The sequence below is a fragment of the Saimiri boliviensis genome, chromosome 13 (assembly GCF_048565385.1).
Source record: "Saimiri boliviensis isolate mSaiBol1 chromosome 13, mSaiBol1.pri, whole genome shotgun sequence".
NCBI lineage: Eukaryota > Metazoa > Chordata > Mammalia > Primates > Cebidae > Saimiri > Saimiri boliviensis.
Window position 1 is genome coordinate 100717486 of NC_133461.1, and position 22904 is coordinate 100740389.

Below are 22904 nucleotides of genomic sequence, written 5' to 3' on the forward strand. Positions count from 1 at the left end.
AAGCCAGATTTTATCATCTAACATTACAAATAGAACACATACCTGGGTGACAGTGAATTGATGTGTCCTGCTTTGAATCAAGTAGTCTGATATATGCGCAAGAAACATGCAACTGTTTAAGCAGAGAGCTGAGAATCTCTACACATAAATGAATTTTGTGCCCCGGTCCTAAATGTAACTATGGGTTCCCAGCAGCTGAGTTGCACAGTTGCATCATTATCAGTTATGACCTCTGAAAGTTAGGAATAAAATGTAGGTGAAGGTTGGGCACAGTAGCTCATGCCTGTAATCCCAGCACTTGGTGAGGCTGAGACAGGCAGACCACTTAAGGTCAGGAGTTTGAGACCAGCCAGGCCAACATGGAGAAACCCCATCTTTACTAAAACACAAAAATCAGCCAGGTGTGGTGGCACATGACTAGATACTCCAGAGGCTGAGGCACGAGAATCGCTTGAACCAGGGAGGCAGAGGTTGCAGTGAGCCAAGGTTAAACCACTGCATTCCAGCCTATGTGACAGAGTGAGGCTCTGTGTCAAAAAAGCTACAAACACACACACACAAAGGAAAAAAGCAGGTGAAGAGCTAAACATGAAGCACAATCAGTGAGCTCATGGATGTCCCTAGATTATCATGTCAAGATACCATATGAAGTGAGCACTAAGGCTGGTCCTCTGTCCACCAGTGACTGCAATACAGTGGACAGTTACTAGTTAAATAAATAAAGTGAACAGAGAACATGGGAAAAGTTGCTCAGTAACACAGGAGTGTGCAGATTTCCAAAGGCAGAGTACTCAGATTCCAACTTTTTTCTCTTGGATTAGAAGGATGAAAGCCAGAAGAGTGTGGGGGCATTTTGCAAAGCATTGAAGGCAAGAAAAATTTAAGCAGAACTAAGTTCATTATAAAAAATAAAGTACAACCCAAGTGTCTATAAGCAGGTAATTGTGTAAATAAAATATGGTATATATACATACAATTGAATATTACTCAGCAATAAGAAACAACGAGGCCAGGTACAGTGGCTCATGCCTGTAATCCCAGCAGTTTGAGAAGCTGAGGCAGGTGGATCACTTGAGCCCAGGAGTTTGAGATCTGCCTGGCCAACATGGTGAAACACAGCCTCTACCAAAAAATACAAAAAATAGCCGAGCATGGTGGCATGTGCCGGTAGTCCCAGCTGCTTGGGAGGCTGAGGCAGGAAGATCATCTGAGCCTGCGAAGTCAAGGCTGCTGTGAGCCAAGATCAGGCAACTGCACTCCAGCCTGGATATGATGGGATGGAAAAAAAAAAAAAAGGAAAGGAACAAGAAAAGGAAAGAAAAAAAAGGAAAGCAAGAAAAGAAAGAAAGAGGGAGAGGCAGAGGAGAAGAGACATGAATTCTGACACATGCTGCAACGTGGATGGACCTTTCTGACGGTATTCTAAATGAAGTCAGTCAGTCACATAAAAGGACAAATATTCTATGATACCACTCACATGGAAGTACCCAAAACAGGCAGATTCATAGAGACAGCAGAATAAAGGTACCAAGGCAGAGATGGGAATGGAGAGTTACTTCTTAGTGGGTACAGTTTCTGTTTGAGATGATGACCAAGTACTGGAAATAAACAGTATGGTGATGGTTACATACACTGTGTATGTAAAAGATGTCAATGAATTATACATTTTTAAAATGGTTAAAATCATAAATTTTGTTGTATTTTTTACCACAATAAAAAAATAATGCAAAGCTCTTGGGACAGTGTCTTACAGCAGGTTTGCCATATATAATTAAAGCCTGAGCAAAATATGTCCCATATTTCTTAGGACTGTTCACCTCTGCATCACCGTGAGGAATTCTGTAACTGTGCTGTACACATTCCTGGGAGAAAGGGAAGAGGAAAAACAGTACCTAAAGCATTGCACACAGCAAAGCTAGGGTTCTGTTAAGGCAAGGAGAGAAAAGACTGAAGACAAGAAGAGAGCAGCAAACATGCAAAGGAGCAGGAGACTGACCAAAGCAGATACGCAACAACTACTGCAGTCGGGAAGGTGCCCTGAGAGGAGGGTAAGCAGCACCTCTTTTCCAATTCAGTGTTCTTGGCATAGCTGCCATTATACAAAGAATTTTCTAAATCTTTCTTTTGCCTCTTATTTACCTGTGCCTCTTGTATCTCAATGTGGCTTTCTTTTGCCTGATATCCCCTCCTTGCCCTAACATCAAGTTTCTCTCTCAGCATCTCTTTCACTGCTCTCTTGGCCATGCCGTAAAACAGAAGCAAGTTGAATCCATCTGTCTATACTTCTGTACTTAATGTAAATATTAGAGAGCTTACAGTCTTATATGACTTATTCAAAATACACTAACTTGAATTGCTGTCTACTTCCATATGATTGACTTGGCTTTTCTGTGGATTAGTTGCGTCCCAGTGAAAATAAAGGCCACCTTCCATGTTTTAAAGCTGTGCTGTCCCATGTGGAAGCCACTAGCTGTATGAGTTTATTTGAATTTTAATTTATTAAAATTAAAAGTTAAAATGCAGTTCATTCACACTAGCCACAATTCAAGTGCTCAACTGCCACATTAGCTAGTGGTTACCATATTAAATAGCCCAAATTTCCATTATCTCAGTAGTTCTATTAGACAGTGCTATTCTAAAGAGTAGAAAAAAAGGAAGAAAAAAGCAACCCTATTTTAATTCTATTAGGCTTTCCCATGATATAGGAACCCAAAGTAACAAACTGATGAAATACAACTCAAGACCTGTTTTCTGTTTTATTTAGAGGGTTGGGATGTTGCCATCTTCCCTTTCTTCCCCATTGAAGTCAAATTTGACCACACGATAGAAAAAAAAAATAAACACACACACATACTGTTTGGAAAGAACTATTCTCAAGGCAATCAAGGTACAATAGGTATTTCCTTGTAGGCTATAAACTACTAAGGAGCACAGTCTAGGTACAAATTGAATTGAACTTTTATTTTATTGGCGCTTAAATCAATCCTAATAAAGTATCAAAAACAACTTACCACATCACTAAATATTTTCTAATCTGGCTGTCTGCCTAGATCCTAAGGTTCAATAAAGAAATTTTAATTTACAAAAAGTTGTTATGAATTCTGTGAATAGAGGTGACCAATTATCCCTTGGTAAAGCTGATGAGCAGCACTAAAGAGGTACATCCCTGAGTTTTTCTACTAATAACTGCCATAGGTTTAAATGAAAGGATCCATCTACCTAAATGGTACATTACCTGGCTTATAATAGGCCTTTGATAAATACTTCTTGAATGTTGAGTGTTGAACTAGGACACACCTTTTTTGTATGACAATCAGTCATGTTCATTTAAGTCTCTTACACTGTAATTAGGGTAAAAAACTACAAGGTATAAATGTAATTCTAAAGTGATACTAAGGTCTGGCGTGGTGGCTCATGCCTGTAATCCTGGCACTTTGGGAGGCCAAGGTGGGCAGATCACCTGAGGTCAGGAGTTCCATACCAGCCTGACCAATATGGTGAAACCGTATCTCTACTAAAAATACAAAAATTAGCCATGTGTGGTGGCGCACACCTGTAATCCCAGCTACTCGCAACACTGAGGCAGGAGAGTTGCTTGAACCCAGGAGGCAGAGGTTGTAGTGGGCCAAGATCATGCCACTGCACTCTAGCCTGGGCGACAGAGCAAGATTCTGTCTCAAAAAAAAAAAAAAAAAAAAAGCGATATTCATAAAACGATTGAAAGTGACTGTCTTTGGATAATGGAATTATGGTTAACTATGACTTTTTTGTTTTATTCTGTTTGTTTTCCGAATTTGTTTACAACAAACCTATATTAACTTTGCTATAAGGCAGGAAGTTTTAATTTATTTTAAGGTCTCCATAGCTCCAGATACTAGTTCTACAAATACAATTATTTTAGTAGTTTGCAACCTAGCAGTTGGCAATTTCCTTTAAGTGAAATAACCAAAGGGTGGTCAGTTAGAGAAAACAGAATTTAAAGTAATACAAAGAATCTTATAGTTCTACATATTTGAAAATTTCCCTTAAGTTGGGCCAGTAAACTTGTTTTCACTTGGAGGGCTATTCTTGACATTTGTTTTCCAACTAATCATTCAAGCATACTAACAATACCAAACAAATAAAAAGGAGTTATGTTGCAATAGTAATATTCAAATATTTAAAATCTCTGTATTTTAAACTAATTAGAAACCAGATTTAAAAATACACATATCAACATAAATTTGTCATACATATGGAAAAGATGATTAAGTTAATGAGAAAGTTTCAAACAGACTGGCACATGCACTCTTCTTTACCTAACAACTCTGCTGAGAAAGAGGAACAATGAAAATCTTGTATATCATGGACTTAAGCTCCAGTCAGTATACTAAGTTTTTCTTTGTCTTCCTACTGAGCCAAAGAAATCATAAAATGATAGTGCTTACAAAGGTCATTTGCTTTTTATGTGTTACTTCCGCCATGTGGACCTGATGTTTCCAAGTCACTGTGATTATCTACTTTAATAACTTAGGCACTAAGAATGGAAGCATTTTACAGAGTAAATTGAGAGGCATGTCTATTTTAATGATGACTGTATTATACTACTGTTCAGAGTCAATTCTTTTGAAACTTCAGATCCCATGACAAGTGAAAGCTATCTTTGAGTTGGGAAAGGAAATGGTACACCATGCCTAGTAGAACTGGCTAGTTTTAATTTGCCTTTAAGCAACATTTTCAAATTGTAACCTATATTATTAAAATATATTACATTTAAATTTGAAAATTGAAACCTGCACATGTATGTAAAATATTTTTTCTTCTATCCCCACAAGATTTATTACATAATACACGATAAATACATAAATACTTGTTGAATTTGTGCAGGCTGATTTACCCAACCAAAGCACTGATCATAATTAATATCTAAATGTAGAACTCAATTTTCTCTATGTATACTTTTAGTCAAATACATTTTAAATATTTACATGATCTTATTCTTTAAAAGATGACCTAATTAATTCTAAAGTAAAAAATGAAAATATTAAAAATGAAAAATTCTGACAATACCAAGTGTTGGAGTGGATGTGTACCTGTGGGGAAGGTTTATGCAATGCTGATACGAATATAAATTACTGCAATGACTTTGAAAAACAATCTGACATTATTTTGCAAAATGGAATATTTACATATTTTAACATCCAGTAATTACAACTACCTGTCTATACCTTGGAGTGGTGGTTCTCAAATGTGTGATCCCGTTAACTGCAGCATCTGAATCAACCTGGAAATTTCACCTGCAAATTAAAAGTGCACATTCCTACCTCACCCTAGACCTACTGAATATTACCCTTTGGGGACGGAGTCCAGCAGTTTTCTCAAGTCCTCCTAGTGACTCTGCTGCATGCTAAAGTTTGAGAACTACTTCCCTAGAAAAATGCTTGCTGCTGTGCACCAGGATACATATACAGAAATATTCATGACAGCATTGTTAATTTAACAACAAAATATAAAGAAAATAAACAGCCTAATGTTTGTCATTAGGGTAAAAAAAATACATGGTATAAATGTGTATGTAGTAGACCTAACATCTACTGACAGGAATATCATGGTAGTATTTGTATAGCATGTACTTTAATAAAGCAGTAAAAATGAATAAATTATCACTATGTCAGAAATTATGATTGGAACAGAATTATACTGAATGAAAAAAGCAAGTTCTGGCCTAGCATGGTGGCTCATGCCTATAGTCCCAGCACCTTGGGAGATTGAGGAAGAAGAACTGCTTGAGCCCAGGAGTTTGAGACCAGGCTTGGCAATATAGGAAGACACTGTCTCCACAAAAAACTATATACAGTATCATACCAATTTGAGGTACAGTATTTCCCAAAGCTGATTTTTAAAAAATGTAATTTAGTGGCCAGGCACGGTAGCTCACGCCTATAATCCCAGCACTTTGGGAGGCCAAGGTGGGTGGATCAAAAAGGTCAGGAGCTCGTGACCAGCCTGACCAACATAATGAAACCCCATCTCTACTAAAAAATACAAAAATTAGCCAGGCATGGTGGCACATGCCTGTAATCCCAGCTAGTCAAGAGGCTGAGGCAGGAAAATCACTTGAACCTAGGCGGCAGAGGTTACAGTGAGCCAAGACTACACCACTGCACTCCAGCCTGGGCAACAGAAAGAGACTCCGTCTCCAAAAAAAAAAAGTAATTTAGTTCTGCATATATATGTGACAAAACTACTCATCTAAAAACACATACACACAGCAAAGAGAAAAACAAAACTCCCGACAATGGCTGCCTTTATGGGGAGAGGAAGAATGAACACATTATGTTATTGGTAACATGATACTTCTTCAGTTGTCTGGCAGATTTACAGGTATTTGTTATATTATGTTCCTCTTAATGTTTATGTATATTCTTTACTATAGTCTTTTCTGAATATAAAATATATTAGGAAATGTTCAAGCTTAAAAACTGGGACTTCACTAGGTTCTTATTAACGTTTAGACTTAAGAGGCAGAGGTTTACATAAATTTTCACCTTTCTCCAACTCTAACAACATAATGGATTCAAACCTGCCTGGATACTTACTATCAGCAACATTATTTGTTTTTCATTCTTTGTTGTTGTTGTTTTAGACATGGGACCTCACTATGTTGCCCAGGCTGGTCTTGAACTCCCGAACTCAAGCAACCCTCCTGCCTCAGCCTCTCAAAGTGCCGGGATTACAGGCATGAGCCACTGTGCCTGCCCCCAACAACATGTTTCTGACCTAATACCAAAACGTGAAGAAAAGTTATTTCTTGGACTGAGAATGCAAACATGGTATAGAATGAAGATATTTCCCCACTATGTTTGCCATGCTTGGCATGATGCCATGTACTCACATGGCATTTACTAAGTGTTCACTGAGTGAATGAATGATGAATGAATGAATCAGTATACAAAAGGCATATGCCCAGCTCACCATTCAATATTCTGAAGTAAAAAAAATTCTGTATTCAAGATGTATAGAAACTTTGCACTGACATTAAGCTGCTTAGAAGTCACATACTGCATTCAGAGGTACGAGTCCCCATTTCAATTTCCTTAATGACAACTCTTAAAGGGACTATTAAAAAAAGAATAATGAAAATGTTGAGGCACACGAAAAAAGGGTGGCAGGTACAACATAACTCTTTGGGAGTATTTTTTAAAAACAACAAAAAAATCCTCAAAATTGAAAGATTCCAGTGTTTGCATCTCTGGCCTTCAAAAGTTTCTTACCACACACCCCATTGGTAACACACTTTTGGGCATGGGCTCAAACATTTGTATATTTATATAGTTACAAGCTATATTCCACTGTCAGAAAGTACATGTTTTCTCAGATGATGAGGACTTTCAGTGATTCAGACTATGAATCAACCAGCAAGAATCTCCTAAATATTTATCATTAAATTTGGTGAAATTCTGGCAAATACAGGATTGACTTTAAACATTAAAAGTGAAAAACAAACAAAAAAATCAGAAAAGAAAAAAATCTGAAGCCATTTGTCTTTATGTCCTAGAGAATATTTCCAAATATCTTGCTAACTAGTGTGACTCATCCTGTCAATGGCTAATATTTCAAATAGCACACACTTAGGGAGAGGCTGATTATTAATAGCAATTAATAAACAGGACTTCAAATAGTCTTCTTTAAAACTCAGCACAGTTTGAATGTCTCAGTTCAAAAGAGATCCAATCTGTTTTTAGTCTCATGGTTTATACGTACTAGGATAAGTGGCAGCTCCTGACATTTCATCGTTTACTTCTGCTTGCATAATTAATATTGTCTTCAAACTGCAGTTTCTTTGATGTAATCATTTAAGATCACTTATCACTTGCCATTTTGGTGAGGGTTAATTTAGTTAAAACTGGATATAAATCTTTTTTTTTTTTTTTTTTTGAGTTGGAGTTACACTCTTCTTGCCCAGGTTGGAAGTGCAGTGGCAGGATCTCGGCTCACCGCAACTCCGCTTCCTGAGTTCAAGCAATTCTCTTGCCTCAGCCTCCCGAGTAGCTGGGATTACCGGCATGCACCACCATGCCCAGCTAATTTTGTATTTTCAGTAGACAGGGTTTCTCCATGTTGCTCAGGCTGCTCTCAAACTCCTGACCTCAGGTGATCCGCCTGCCTTGGCCTCCCAAAGTGCTGGGATTTCAGGCATGAGCCATCAAACCTGGCCTAAAACTAGATATAAATCTTAATGTGGCAGTTGTTAAGTTTCCATATCACAATGTCAATGACAACCGATTAGTGAAGAAGCCACTATTAACCTTTTCACACAAGAGACCTGAGGCCAGCTGACATGTTCAGTGACTGTAAGTACAAGTTTCTTTTTAGATCTAAAAAGTCAAGTTTCCATATATTTTATATTTTTAAGTGTAAGATATAAGTAAAAGGTATATTTCTTCCTAACCTCCAATAAATCGTCTTGGAAACTGTCTGTTCTCTGGAAACCACTGTTCAGAGAATGCATAGCCCTCTCTACAATATCAAATACACTCAGTAGTTACAATTTTTCGACATACAGAAAATTTGTGGTGAGCATATAACACAGCACCCTGGGAGAATTCTGTGCCTTTCCACGCCCTTCCCCAGGCTTTGTAGCCCCAGAGTCTGGTAACCACTAAACAAGCTATGAGAGGGAAACTTATTTGAAAAAACAGAAATTATTCTTATACCAAGTAACAAAAGCAGAAGCTAGGTAAAGGAGATAAAAGTAAGTGGTATAGATATTCCAACTGGTGGATGGGAAATCAAATTCTATTCAATTTGAGTAGCACTTTCCCCAGCGTGTTCTTAAAGAACATTTATGTCGTGATCATGCCAGTCCAATTAGTCACTTTATATATAAAAATGCAAGCTCTTTTGTCAAATAAGAGTAATTATAAAATTTTTTAATCAACTGAAAGGAGTGAAAACGCTGTCACGGTTGGCTTAGAATGTGTTGTCAGTTGAGTAGTGAAGATCATTACTTTGTTTCTTTTCAATCGAGTTCTCTCCAGTTTGGAGTTTTATGATCCTTGTAACATAAACAAAGTCATATTTAGTTATTTGAGATGCATTTTACCCAATCTTCTGAGATTCTCTAGCAGAATAGTTTTAAAGTAAGTAAAATTTAGATCTAAGAATCTAATGTAGTCAAAACTAAATAGCTTAAAAAAAATTCCTGTGAACAACAATATAGAAAGACCAACCCAGTTAATTTTTGCCAACTAAATTCAGTGGATTTGGGAGAGATTTAGAGCATAAATATTTATGACTGACTCTAAATACCTGACTTCCATGAGTAGCATAGCAGAGACATTGCATTAAAAAGGTCAATCGGAAGTTTCTGAGGAATATGACTAGTTTTGCATACACTAAATCTTTCTTAGATTCTTAGAGTAACGACGTAAGTTTTAGATAGTAGTAGCTAACTACCGGTTTAGAAAAAGGCAATAGATGTAAATGTAAACTTTGTGAAACATATTTTTGAGGTAGCATTCACAACTCAAGAACTCAAATTTATACCAATTCTGTTTTTACGTGAGTATTAAATCTCTAAGACCAGAAGAACATAAAATTATAGTGAACAAACCACACTCTGATTCGAATTTTCAGAGAATGTTTACACTGAAGCATAATTGGAAAGCCATTTTTAATACCACTAGACAATTTCACTATTTAAAAATTTACAATGTTTCCCGAATGTGCAGGCAGCAGAGTATTTCGGCAACTAACACAGCGAGGCCCATTTACCTTTACCTTAGACTCGTAAAGGCTGAGTTACTTCTGGGTATCATTTAGCCACGCAATAAATGTCTGCCTGGAACAGTCAAAATTTCCCAAAGTAGCAGAACAACTTTGATGGGTGGGGCAAGAGGCTGGGAAGGAAGAGAATTCGTTTTGGCTGGCTCCAGCGCTGGAAGAGCATTTAGCACCACACCCTCCGCAAAGGCCTAACACAGCAAAGGCGACTGTCAAATCGATCCCTTTTGGGTCTGCTGTCCCCGTCCTCTAAGGAATCAAAATAAGGCAAAAATAATAAAACGTGTACAGAGAAGTTCGGCGGCGGCGGGGCTTGGGGGCTTGAGGCATGTCAGCGAGGAGGGCAAAAAATCCACAAGAAAATGACCCCGTGTTTAAAAATCCCGTCTTGGACCTCGGACGGGAGAAGATTCTGTTGATCCAGGAGCAGTTGACTTCTGTGTCCCCGACCCATCTGCACAGGCTCCGGTGCTCGCCGCCACTTTCTGAGCAGATCATTACTCAGCACCGGAGCCGGCGGGTCTCCTGCGTCTGGAGCGGGGTCTCGGGGAGAGGCGGGACGAGGCGCGACCGCCCGGGCGCCCAGGTGACCGCGGCCCTCCCCGCGCCCCGGTCCCCGCGCCCCCTGCACCGCGCATCCGGGAGCTCCGGAGCCCCCGGCCCGACCCGAGCCGGCCCCAGGGCAGCTGCGGCGCTGAAGGGCGGGCTCGGGCACCGGGGTCCCGAGGGTCGGGAGGAGGCCGCGGGGACCCCGCGCTGTCCCCGGGCGACCCCAGCCCGCGCACGCCCACCTCCCAGCCCCTCTGCCCAACTTCGCCGCCGCCCCGCCAGCCGGGTCCGCACCGGCCGCCCTCGCCCCGACCCGCGGCCCGCCGCCACCTCTCACGCCCCCGTTACCTTTCCGTTCTTGGGGCTGCCGTTCAGGAACAGGGTCACCCGCCTCATCGCGCTGCCCCCGCTGGGTCCTGAGTGAGCCGCCACCCTCCCACCTAGTCCTCCTCCCACCTTTTTCTCTTCCCGCCCTTCCCCTCCCTCCACCCACTCGGATTCGCCTCCCTTCGCCACCTTCCTGCCCTTGGGGACACACCACACACACGCACTCTGTCTCACACCCAGGGCTCGGCCGGTCCTCCTTCCCACCCCGCCCCTAGGCTCCCCAGCCTGCCTGGGGCCCTTCCCCCACCTCTCCGAGACTGACACTCAGCCGCGCCAACCAACTCGCGTCACCGGCCAGGGCCCAGCCAACCAGCACCCAGCGTCGGGAGGGCTCTGGCTAACCGAGCCGGGACGGAGGGAGGGAAGAGACACTGAAGGCTAGTAGATGGGAAGGGGCATCAGCCAATCAGAGCGACTCCTGCAGCCGGACGGCGGCTTCCAACGTTACTGAGCAGGCGCATACTCAAGTCTAGGTAGCGCTCATCTGCATACGGAGGCGGGGTCTACGGTAAGGAGGTGGAGCTCTAAAAGAGACCCACGCACCAGTCAGCCCCTCCTCCCGCGCTAGCCCCGCCCACAAGCTAAGCCAGCGCGGAAACGGCTGCAGTAGGGACGGACTGATTGGGTAAGAGCCAGCTCGTCGCCCTGTTAGGATTGGTCAAATGAGTCTTTTCGAAGTTTGCAGCACCCAATCGAAAGGTGGGAGGCGGAGTTAAAGAGCTAACAGAAGCGTTACTCCGCGAGACACTCCCGATAAGTAGTTCCCACGGTCACAGGTCAGTAGCAGATGTCTGTGGTCAGAGGGTTGACTGCAGCTCGCGGTGGCTCCTCTCCGAGCCCAGGAAGCTACCCCCGTGCCGAGGGAGATCCCTGGGAGCGCTCGGAGTGTACGTGGACAGGAGGAGGGGGCGGTGGCGGAGTGATTCGTAGATGAAGGCCGGGGCGGAGGGGCGGGGTTGGGGATTTGAATCGGGCGGCGGGCAGAGGCGGCCACGGCGCGGGTCTGCGAGTTCAGGTGGGCCTCCAGGACCCCGGGCTCCAGGCTCGGAGAGCGGCTCCCGGCTGCGGGTGCTTTGCCCGGAGAGCCCTTCCAAACCGAGGAGCCGGTGTCTGGAACGAGCGGCCAGCCTGACGCTCGCCTGCCACGGGGTTGTGGGAGTAAGCCTAGCTGCCTGGCGGGCCTCCAGGTGCGGCGTGAGAGGTGGGATTGCAGCCTTGCTGCGCGGGGCTCTTTCTCCGCGGCGTTTCTCCGGAGTTTGTTCGGCTTACACTGCAGCACGGAGTTTGTGGTCCTCTCCGGTGCTGCTCTGGAGCAGGGGTGAAGAGGGGTGCATCCGGACCTGCTGAGCGACAATTTCCGGAAACGTACAGAGAAGTGCGTCTTGAGCGGAGTACCCTGACGATTCGGGTCTTCGCTACGGTTAAAAAGCCATGGCTTATCCCTTGGGGTCTGCTTTTGGTGTCTACTGAACAGCAGTTTCCTCCATTTCTTTATATTTACTTTGGCTTTAAAAGTACCCGCTGAGAGTACAAGGATGGTTACCAGAGGCTGGGAAGGATAGGGGGATGCTTAACAGGTACAAAAACATAGAATGAATAAGATCTAGTATTTGCTGGCACAACGGGGTGACGGTCCGTAACAATTGTGCATTTAAAAATTAAAAGTCTAATTTGGTTGTTTGTAACACAGAGTATAAATGTTTGAGATGGTGGCTACCTCATTTACTTTCATGAGATTATTACGCATTGCGTACCTGTATCAAAATATTTCACGTACGCCGTAAATACCCACAGAAACTGGAAAATGACACCTGTGACATGTGCTTCTATGCCAGTATGGACTGTATTACAATTCCGTCTTGAATGAGTTTCGTGATCGAATCACATTCATTTTGCTGGTGGGGTTATTTTTCGTTTTTCTTCTTGTTTTTCTTCACCTCTTAGATGGATGCCAATTCAAAAGACAAGCCCCCTGAAACCGAGGAGTCTGCAGTGAATAATGCCGGTATGTGATGATCTCCTGCCTCCTTGTGAAGTTGAAGGTTTAGGTAGAGAGTTGTTCTCACCCCGACAATATGTTGTCTGTTTCAGGAAACACCTCTTTCATTTTGGGACCTGGGAATATTGTGACTCCTCAGAAGCATGGCGAATTACCTCCTAATCCTTGCACACCAGATACTTTTAAATCGCCTTTGAACTTTTCCACAGTAACTGTAGAGCAATTGGGAATTACACCTGAAAGCTTTGTCAGGAATTCTGCAGGTAAGGGAAGTTGTCATTCTATTGTAATGCTTTTGAAGTTTATAACTTTAATATAACTCAGCTTTTTCTTTTCTTTTTTTTTTTTTTTGCCTATATGTACTGCTATTTTATTTTAGGTATCTAAATTACCTACTCTGCAAACTTGCTTCTTCAGGGAGACTTCTGTGCACGTGCACGGCTCATTTAGCATAGCAGGGATCACAGAATTGCAAGGCACCCAGCATGATGACAGTGTTCCAAAGTCAGTTGTGCTTGATGCCAATACTAGAAAAAAATGTGTGTGTGAGTCACTTTTTGACCTGACACATGGGATACAAGAGGGTGTATGATACGAATCGTAATAAAGCATTTTATTTTCATGTATGGCAAAAATAACAATGTTTAAGAGCAATTAAGAAAATATAATGTTGAAAGATTAGTGTATGCCTCCTTTAGAAATCACAAACAGGGCTGGGCGCAGTGGCTCACACCTGTAATTCCAGTCCTTTGGGAGGCTGAGGCAGGTGGATCACCTGAGGTGGGGAGTTAAGAGACCAGCCTGACCAACATGGAGAAACCCCATCTCTCCTAAACAGAATTAGCCGGATGTGGCGCAGACCTGTAATCCCAGCTACTCAAGAGGCCGAGGCTGGAGAATTGCTTGAACCTGAGAGGTGGAGGTTGGGGGTGAGCAAAGATTGTGCCATTGCCCTCCAGCCGGGGCAACAAAAGAAAAAGTCCGTCTCAAAAAAAAAAAAAAAAAAAAGTCACAAACACAAGATTGACTCCTGCAATTTCCTTCAAGGGGTAGAAATGAAGTTTACCTGTGAAGTTTGACTTAAATGGAAAAGAAGGAAATACTATGAGAATAGAATTGTATTAGGGAATAGCATTTAGAATTGGAGGATGATGGAAGACTCAATTGAACATCACAGGGCACTAGACCAGGTAATACATGGCTAAGACAAGACGAAAGTAGCAAGCCACCCTCACTTTCCTTCTCAAGAACGTCACTCTTAGGCCTTTAAAAAGCTGGATTAATTTAGTGAGCTTAGGCATATATCCAAAATTCAGGGCAGTGCTGATGTTGGGTATCTGTAAGAAACAAAATCATCTTGAAGAATTAAGAACCTGAGACCGCATGTGCCTGGGTGGAGATCTTACCTTCAGTTGTTGGAGATAAAACTGACTGACTTAGAAAAAGAAAAATACTGAGGCAAAAGCCATCACCCACGTCTCTGTAGGAAATATGGAACAAAAATGAAAACAATTAAAATGTGTTCATGTATTTATTCAACATCTTTTTTTTTTTTTTGAGACAGTCTCATTTCGTCGGGCAGGCTGGAATGCAGTGGTATAGTGGCCCAATCTCCGCTCACTGCAACCTCCACCTCTCCAGTTCAAACAATTCTCCTGCCTCAGCCTCCTGAGTAGCTGGAATTACAGGCATGCGCTAATTTTTGTATTTTTAGTAGAGACGGTTTCACCATGTTGGTCAGGCTGTTCCCAAACCCCTGACCTCATGATCTCCCCACGTTGGCCTCCCAGAACCAAAACTTTTAATAACTGTTCTATGTACCAGGCACTGTTCTAGGAGCATAGACTAAGTCAGCAGACTTCCACTGATCGTGCATGAATGACTGTGCCAGTAACATTCTACTGAGTTTTCTGTAGCACAAGTTTATCCTGTTTTCTCTCTAAGGCTGGTACATCATGACTATTGGATGTGATTACTGATGATTGTCTTGTTTTGTTCAAATTCATAAGAGAGTTTCATTACAGGAAAGTCATCATCCTACCTTAAAAAATCCAGACGACGCTCTGCAGTTGGGGCCCGGGGCTCTCCTGAAACAAACCATCTGATTCGTTTCATCGCTCGGCAGCAAAATATAAAGAATGCTAGGAAATCTCCTTTGGCACAAGATTGTCCTTCCCCGGTATGATTTTCTTCTTAGTTCTGTCGTGAATTCTCTTATGAAGCCTCCATGCATTCTTTACACCTCCACCTCCTCAAACATCTGACGTGTTTCAGATCTGAAGAGATATTTTTCTGTGTGTCTTAGAGAATATGCAGTCAGTGGCCAGGCATGATGGCTCAAGCCCGTAATCCCAGGATTCTGGGAAAATGAGGCGGGCGGATCACTTGAGGTTAGGAGTTCTGGACCAGCCTGGGCAACTGGTGAAATACTGTCTCTATTAAAAGCATGAAAATTAGCCAGGCTTGGTGGCAGGTGCCTGTAATCCTAGTTACTCCAGAAGCTGAATTGCTTGAACCTGGGAGGCAAAGGTTACAATGAGCTGAGATTGTGCCACTGCACTCCAGTTTGGGAGACAGAGTGAGATTGTCTCAAAAAAGAAAAAACATAAATGATGATCTCGACCATAGATGATTTTTCCTTTTTTTGTTTTAGAGACAGGATCTCAGTTGCCCAGGCTGGAATGCAGTGGTGCTCATAGTTCACTGCAGCAGTGAGCTCCTGGGCCCAAGGAATTCTCCCACCTTAGCCTTCCAAGTAGCTGGAACTTTAGGCATGTGCCATGGCAAAGGGCTCAATAAAAAACAATTTTTTTTTTTTTTTAAGAGATGGGGCCTCACTATGTTTCCCAGGCTTGTTTTGAACTCCTGACCTTAAGCAATCCCTATCCAAGTGCCAGGGTTACAAGTGTGTGCCACCGTGCCCAACCCAAACATGGGTATTTTAAGAGTTATGAGACCCTTGATAGAAACAGCTTTCTAAGGGAGCTTTCTATTTTATTTTGCAATTTTTTTTTTCTAGTTCAGTTCTAATTTTCTATGAGGTGAGATACTACTACCTTTTTAAGAGCTTATCTGTAAGTTTCTAATTTTTTCATGACTACTGTGTATTGACCTATAGGGTTAAGGGCCTCCTGGGACAAAATGTGTTTGGGACAGCCTTGTGGAAAGGAGCACATTATTTATCCACTGATAGGGATATATTTAGCTATTTTTTCAAATTTTTATTAAAATAGTACATGCCCTTAAAAAGTCAAATACAGTCATGTACTGCATAATGACATTTTGCTCAATGGTAGACCAAATATACAATGGTGGTTTCATAAGATTGTAATGGAGCCAGAAAATTCCTATGACCTGGTGATGCAGCTAATATTACAGTGTGCAGCAGCGCTTGACTCGTGTTTGTGGTGATGCTGGTACAGTTTGTTCTGCAGTGCTGCCAGTTGTATAAAAATCGAGCACAAAAGATTGTCTACAATACATAATACTTGATAGTGCTAATGAATGACTGTGTTCCTGGTTTACATGTTTTCTATAGACTTTTTGTTATTAATTTAAAGTGTACTCCTTCTACTGATGTGTGTGTGTGTGTGTTTTTTTTTTTTTTTTTTTTTTTTTAGAACCTTAATGTAGTATATGTGTTGTCTGGCAGCAGCATCATGCATCTTTCCCTGATCCATTGGGTATCCCACAGAGCAGTGAAGGAGACGTATTCATTTAAAGTAGAAATCAAATCACTCACCCTGCTGCTCAAAACCTTCCTGTGGCTTCCTGCAATCCCTTGAATTAAACCCACACCGCTTCCTGATGCAGCCTTATGCCCACTCTGCTCTTTTCTCCCCATCTCCTTCCACTCACACGGCATGCTGACCTTTCTGTCCCATCCCGTCTCCACTTGGGGCCTTGCCTCTTGTTTGCCTTGTTCTTGGAGAATCTCTCCCTCCTGCGACATCTTTCCTTAGACCACTTTCTCATTATTTTGATTTCAACTCAGATTTTCCTAAAGCTAGAGGTCTGTCCTGATTCTAGCTAAACCAGCACTTCTAGGAACTCAGCCACGTTACCGTTTTATCTTCTCAATATCACCTCTTGTACCTGTAACTACGTTTACATGTTTTCAGAGTTTCACTCTGGACGGTGATTTCCCTGGCTGGGTACGGTGGCTCTCACACCTGAAATCCCAGCACTTTGAGAAGCAAAGGAAGGAGGATTGTTTGAATCCAGGAGTTTGAGACTGGCCTGGACAACATGACAAAACTCTGTCTACAAAAAAAGTTTTTTTAATCAGCTAGGTGTGGCGCCATATGCCTGTAGTCCAAGCTACTTGAGAGGCTGAAATTTGAGGATCGTTTGAGCCCAAGACATCGAGGCTACAGTGAGCTGTGTTCACGCCATTGCACTCCAGCCTGGCTGATAGAGAGACCTTGACGCAAATAAAAATAATTTTCCCTGGATCCTGAGCTTCTCAAACAGTTTGTGGGGCATGGAAGGAAGGTGGTTGACTGACCGACACAATTCCTAAGACAAAAACATAAAAAAAACAGTACCTTTTGAATGTTTCATTTGCTTTGTATGTAAACATTGTTCTCCTTCTCCAGTAGAAAATAGAGAAAACCCAAGTTTGACTAGAAAAACTGAAAATTTGTTTTGAGCAGCATTTCAAAGTGCTGCATGTTCCTTGGATATTAAACCTGCCCCTACTGTGTGCAAATATGAGTACAAAAAAAGCATGTTCAAAGTAAATTATATGAATTTAAGATAATCTTTTTCCATCATTCTTAAAGATGAGTTCACCACAAGCCTTTTATGAATATGTGCTGTTTATGTTGTAAAGGCTTATGTCCTCAAGGATATTTCAATGTAAAGTGTTCTCTTATATCGTAGACAGTTCACTTTATGAGTATATTTCACTGAAAAGAGAATCAAATGTGTGAACAGATTGCTGTCAAACATGGCTTCACAATATTAACTGCTTTTACTGCCTATGATATCTTTTCTTTTTTTTCCTTAGACCAAGTCTTGCTTTGTTGCCCAGGCTGGAGTGCAGTGACATGATCTTCGCTCACTGCAACCTTTTTATCCCAGGTTCAAGCGATTCTCCAACCTCAGCCTCCCGTGTAGCTGGGATTACAGGCATGTTCCACCCATACCCAGTTAATTTTTGTATTTTTAGTAGAGACAGGGTTTCACCATGTTGGCCAGGCTGGTGTCAAACTCCTGACCTCAAGTGATCCTCCCACCTCGGCCTCCCAAAGTGCTGGGATTACAGGTGTGAGCCGCTGCACCCAGCCTACTCTGTGTGATATCTTAAAGGGAGATAATTTTTACTTCACTTTTGCCCATTGGTATAATTTTTAAAAATTGCCACAAACTTCGTATCAGTGGAAATACTAGTAGTCCAAGTAATAAAAAAAATCTAAATAGAGAACTTCATTTGTAATTTATTTTTTATGTAAACAGAAGTCTTAGTTTTCATATTACTTGCCTTTATCTGGCACTTCTAAATCCCTACTAGTATAGATTTTATTTCATCAGTTTTTGGCTGGGACCCTGTTAACTGGGCTTCCAGAGAAATTGCATGCTTATACCATCTAACCTTGTGTTTTGAGAGAATGACTGGCTTTCAGCCCTAAGAAGTAAACATCGTCCAGGTCCTATACAATGAGGAAAATTAGCTGAGAAGAGCCAAAAAAAGAGAGCAGTGCAAGTGTGGTATCTGAGCATGTATGGAACTTGTGTGTCTTGTCCTGGCCCCTGGGCTGGAGGGCATCTGTAGACAGGCGCTGAGCAGAAACATCTTGGACTGAAGGAGGTATGCTGAGGCTTAACCTGGGACACAGGAAGCAGATGGCTTCCTATGGATACATCCAGCACAATGCTTGGTAAAAATTGCCAATAAACAGGTTCCTCCTGTCCCTTCTTCCTTGCACCATCCCAGAGCGCAACGGTTTTTTGGTACCTTCCATATAATCTTAGGCTGGCCTCTCAACATTTTATGCTAAACTTAACTTTATTCAAACTGAAAATGTGTAATTCCAGGGTGAGGAGGCCCTGCCACACTAACTCCTTACCACTGATCTTCAGAAAGTGTACGTATACTCTATTTAATTTTGGATTCAATGGGTACAGGCCTGGAATACAGGAAGTATGAATTGAGGCTTGGTACGGTGGCTCATGCCTGCAAACCCAGCACTTTGGGAGGCCGAGGCGGGCGGATCACTTGAGGTCAGGAGTTTGAAACCAGCCTGGCCAACATGGTGAAACCCTATCTCTACTAAAAATATAAAAATTAGCTGGGTGTGGTGGCATATACCTGTAGTCCCAGCTACTTGGGAGGCTGAGGCAGGAGAATTGCTTGAAGCCAGCAGGCAGAGGTTGCAGTTAGCCAACATCACGCCACCGCACTCCAGTCTGGCGACAGAGTGAGACTGTTTTAAAAAAAAAAAAAAAGTATGAATTGATTTATAATACCCCTTGTATTTTTTGTACTTTCACAGGGCAGCCCTGCGCTATATCGAAATATTAACTCTTTAAGAGAACGAATATCCGCCTTCCAGTCAGCTTTTCACTCCATAAAGGAAAATGAGAAAATGACCAGCTGTCCGGAATTCTCAGAGGCAGGAAGAGTGTCCGAGGTGACAGACTTGAGTGAGTAGGAATGATTCATTAAGTTTTCACTCCTATATTTATAAAGACAAGCTTCTGAGATACGAAATGATTTAGTGTGAAACTAATCTTTTTCAGAACACAGGTTTATTTCTAAAATAAGGCTAATATTGAAAATTGGGGACATTACACAGAAAAATAAGGATTTCTGGTTTCTCTTGGGAAAAAACCTGCTATCAGACCTTCCTAATCCTGTAGTTCCGCATGGTTGCAATCAAATTTTAAGTTTTTAAATGTCAGAGCAAATTAGCTAATTTCACCTTTACCGTAGAGCTTGTGGCAAATTTGAGTTTACAAACCTTGATTTTTTTTTTTTTTACGGGATCATTATTAAGCTTGGCAAGCATTTAATAAATGAAGTAAATTTGTGTAAATTTTATGTGAGTACCCAACACCTAACCCTGATGTTAAATCAAATATATCCAGTCTGATAATCTGCTATATTCTTTAACTCTTGGATTGTAATAATTCATTTGGTTGTGTTTTCAGTCTCTTTTTTTTTTTTTTCCAATCACAAAGCATTTCAAACACCAGAATGTGACAAAATCTTGGTCTTACTGTAATCATTATAACTGTTTCTCTGGTACTTTACATGCTAAGATTTTAAATGATTTTGTTTTGAATTCTTGAACTATCTTCAAGCGCATTTCACCACCACCCATGTGCATTGCTCTGTTAGCCCAAGAGAAGTCTCACTCGTCTAGAGTCCCTGATCCATTCAAGATTTCCATTTAGATTTGTACTTTGTGACTCACTTGTTTCAGTTTTTTCCTGGGTTTTAAAATTTATTTACATCATTATAGTTCTGCACACAATTTAATTCCTTTTTTTAGCCAGAAAAAACTGAGGCACATTGTGATGGCCTTTTTCACAAAGTCATAGAGAGTGTTAGAACATAACCACATCTTTTAAAATAACAGGTGTCACCGGACACAGTGAATCATGCCCGTAATCCCAGCATGATCATGAGGCAGGCAGATGATGAGGTCAGGAGTTCGAGACGAGCCTGACCAACATGGTGAAACCCTGTCTCTACTAAAAATACAAAAATTAGCCCAGGAGTGGTGGCACATGCCTGTAATCCCAGCTACTCAGGAGACTGAGGGAGGAGAATCACTTGAACCTGGGAGGCAGAGGTTGCAGTGAGCTCAGATCGCACCACTGTACTCCATCCTGGGCAACAGAGCGCGACTCCATGTCAAATAAATAAAATAACAGTTGTCATCATACATTTAAAATGTGAGGTACTGTATTAGACACACAAAAGTATTTTAGTATATCTTTGCATGTTTTAAGGTCTGAAAAAACTCAGTTCTAATGATTAAATTTATTATCTTTTCAATAGGCATGTTTCATTCCTTTCAGTTAGATTTTTTTTTTTTTTTTGGTATAAAAAATTGGGCTAGATTTTTCTTTTCGTTGATAATTTAGACTCAGGCACTAGATTTTACTAGACTTAGGCTCTTAGATTGTAAGAAAATTGTGATGATGCACAATGGCCAGGCATGGTGGCTCATGCTTGTAATCCAAGCACTTTGGGAGGTTGAGGTGGGTGACTCACCTGAGGTCAAGAGTTGAAGACCAGCCTGACTAACACGGTGAAACCCCATCTGTACTAAAAATAAAAAATTAGCTGGGCCTGGTAGTGTGAACCTAAAATCTCAGCTACTTGGAAGACTGAGGCAGGAGAATCGCTTAAACCCAGGAGGCGAAGGTTGCAGTGAACTGGGATCACACCATTGCACTCCAGCTTGGGCAACAAGAGCGAAACTCTGTCTGACACACACACACACACACACACACAGACTATATATATATATACACACATGCACACACACGTATATGCTTATGTATATGTGTGTGTGTATGTATGAAAATATTTATGGCTGTGTCATTTCGTTTTTGTTTTGTGTTTATAGCCGTAAAGGCAGGTCTTAGCGCATGCCAGCAGCCTGGGTTCCCTGCAGCATTGGCCTCCAAACGTCGGAGAATTTCCTGTCAGAGGGACTTTGATGAAGATCTAGCGGACCCTGAAGGAAAAGCAGTTGATCTGCAGACACTCAGTATTGATAGAGACAGAGGATGTGCAGTTGAAACTTCTGCAGATCTTTCCAAGGTAATTCACTTAACTTTACACATAGGAAAAAAGAAGTTTTGGTTTTCTGCATAGGCAGTTTTTTTTTTTTTTTTTTTTTTTGTTTTGTTTTTTTTTTTTTGAGACGGAGTTTCGCTCTTGTTACCCAGACTGGAGTGCAATGGCACGATCTCGGCTCACCGCAACCTCCGCCTCCTGGTCTCAGGCAATTCTCCTGCCTCAGCCTCCTAAGTAGCTGGGATTACAGGCACGCGCCACCATGCCAGCTAGTTTTATTGTATTTTTAATAGAGACGGGGTTTCACCATGTTGACCAGGATGGTCTCGATCTTTCGACCTCGTGATCCACCCGCCTCGGCCTCCCAAAGTCCTGGGATTACAGGCTTGAGCCACCGCGCCCGGCCTGCATAGGCAGTTTTAAAGCTTTCAGTGCCGTTCTTCAATTTAGTACCTCATTCTGCCCTGTGGTAGCTGGGTGGGTGTGAGAGAGAGAGAGAGAGAGAGAGAGAGTGAGTGTGTGTGTGTGTGTTTGTGTGTGTGTGTGTGTGTTTACTACTTGTTAAATGTTATGGTTTGTTGTTGGTATTCATCACTTCTTAGAAATAGTTTGGGTAGAGATCTCACTTTTGACTGCTGACCTTATGAAGAGAATAAACCCTGTGGTCTTTTGTGTGTGAGATATTCTATAGGGTGATGCCCCAAGAAGGGAGGAAGTCACAGTCCTGCCCTCAGGCAGTATTTTTTCTCCTGGGGAGCAGGTCATAAGCAGCTGGCTTCATTGGAGCTGGTGGATCGGGTGGAGATTGTGTGTGGGGTGTACTCCACAGGTCTCGGAGTCTTGTACTTCCTACTGCCCCTTACTGCTTTCCTACTGACTGGAATTCAGGGTGCCATTCAGCAATTGCTCCTTTGCACTGCTCACTTCTTTCAAGTAGCTCTAGGGATTTTTGTGGCTTATAACTACCTAAACCCTGTCAAGATGATCAAAAGCTGATATTCAGAGAAAAATCATACTAGCGAAGATTAGGTGACCTTCACGCACGTGTGAACAGGGAGCTGGTCTTTCATGATGGACTTTTCCTGCTTCATGTTCCTTGTTCTGGTTTGACACAGTAGCTTCTCATGTCCTTTGTGAGAGGAGACACCTAATACCATTACAGTTGGAACTCTTTGTGTACCTTCTCTGTCACTTAGATCCAGTGCTCATCCTATTCATCGGATGTGGACTGGCAGAATAAAGGTTTGACAGTTGTTAGAGATTCTTCAGGCTCCAGTGGGTTTCCTTTATATCTCAGTCACCTGTAATCTTGGCTCCCTCTGCCTTATTCAGGTTAATGTGAAATCCCCATCTGACAGGAACAATAGTCATTGTTTGTAGGCAGAACTTTGGTTAATTGTTTGAACATACATCATGTTTCAGACATTATTTCTGAATTAATGTGAA

General features: G+C 41.9%; 2 protein-coding genes and 1 long non-coding RNA gene across 8 annotated transcripts in view; 2 read left to right on the forward strand and 1 right to left on the reverse strand.

Moving 5' to 3' along the window:
• The window catches only part of KCTD9 (potassium channel tetramerization domain containing 9), a 29957-nt gene extending 19059 nt beyond the window's left edge, over window positions 1-10898 (reverse strand). Inside the window, exon 1 of one of the 2 annotated variants that reach the window (XM_039461109.2) lies at window positions 10663-10888. In XM_039461109.2, coding sequence (XP_039317043.1) covers window positions 10663-10710 — 48 coding nt within the window. In that variant the 5' untranslated portion in view covers window positions 10711-10888. Of the gene's footprint in view, window positions 1-10662 lie in introns of both variants that reach the window. The other variant, XM_039461110.2, reaches the window with a different exon arrangement.
• Window positions 239-6771, forward strand: LOC141580870 (uncharacterized). Its single transcript, XR_012513275.1, has 2 exons — window positions 239-2048; window positions 6626-6771. It is a non-coding gene; the product is annotated as an uncharacterized LOC141580870 (long non-coding RNA).
• Window positions 10899-11409: 511 nt separating the features above from the next.
• CDCA2 (cell division cycle associated 2) overlaps window positions 11410-22904 on the forward strand; it is a 54675-nt gene continuing 43180 nt past the window's right edge. Inside the window, exons 1-6 of one of the 5 annotated variants that reach the window (XM_074384074.1) lie at window positions 11410-11477; window positions 12646-12706; window positions 12793-12963; window positions 14725-14879; window positions 19198-19348; window positions 21286-21482. In XM_074384074.1, coding sequence (XP_074240175.1) covers window positions 12646-12706; window positions 12793-12963; window positions 14725-14879; window positions 19198-19348; window positions 21286-21482 — 735 coding nt within the window. In that variant the 5' untranslated portion in view covers window positions 11410-11477. The other 4 variants (XM_074384073.1, XM_074384077.1, XM_074384076.1 and 1 more) reach the window with 4 other exon arrangements.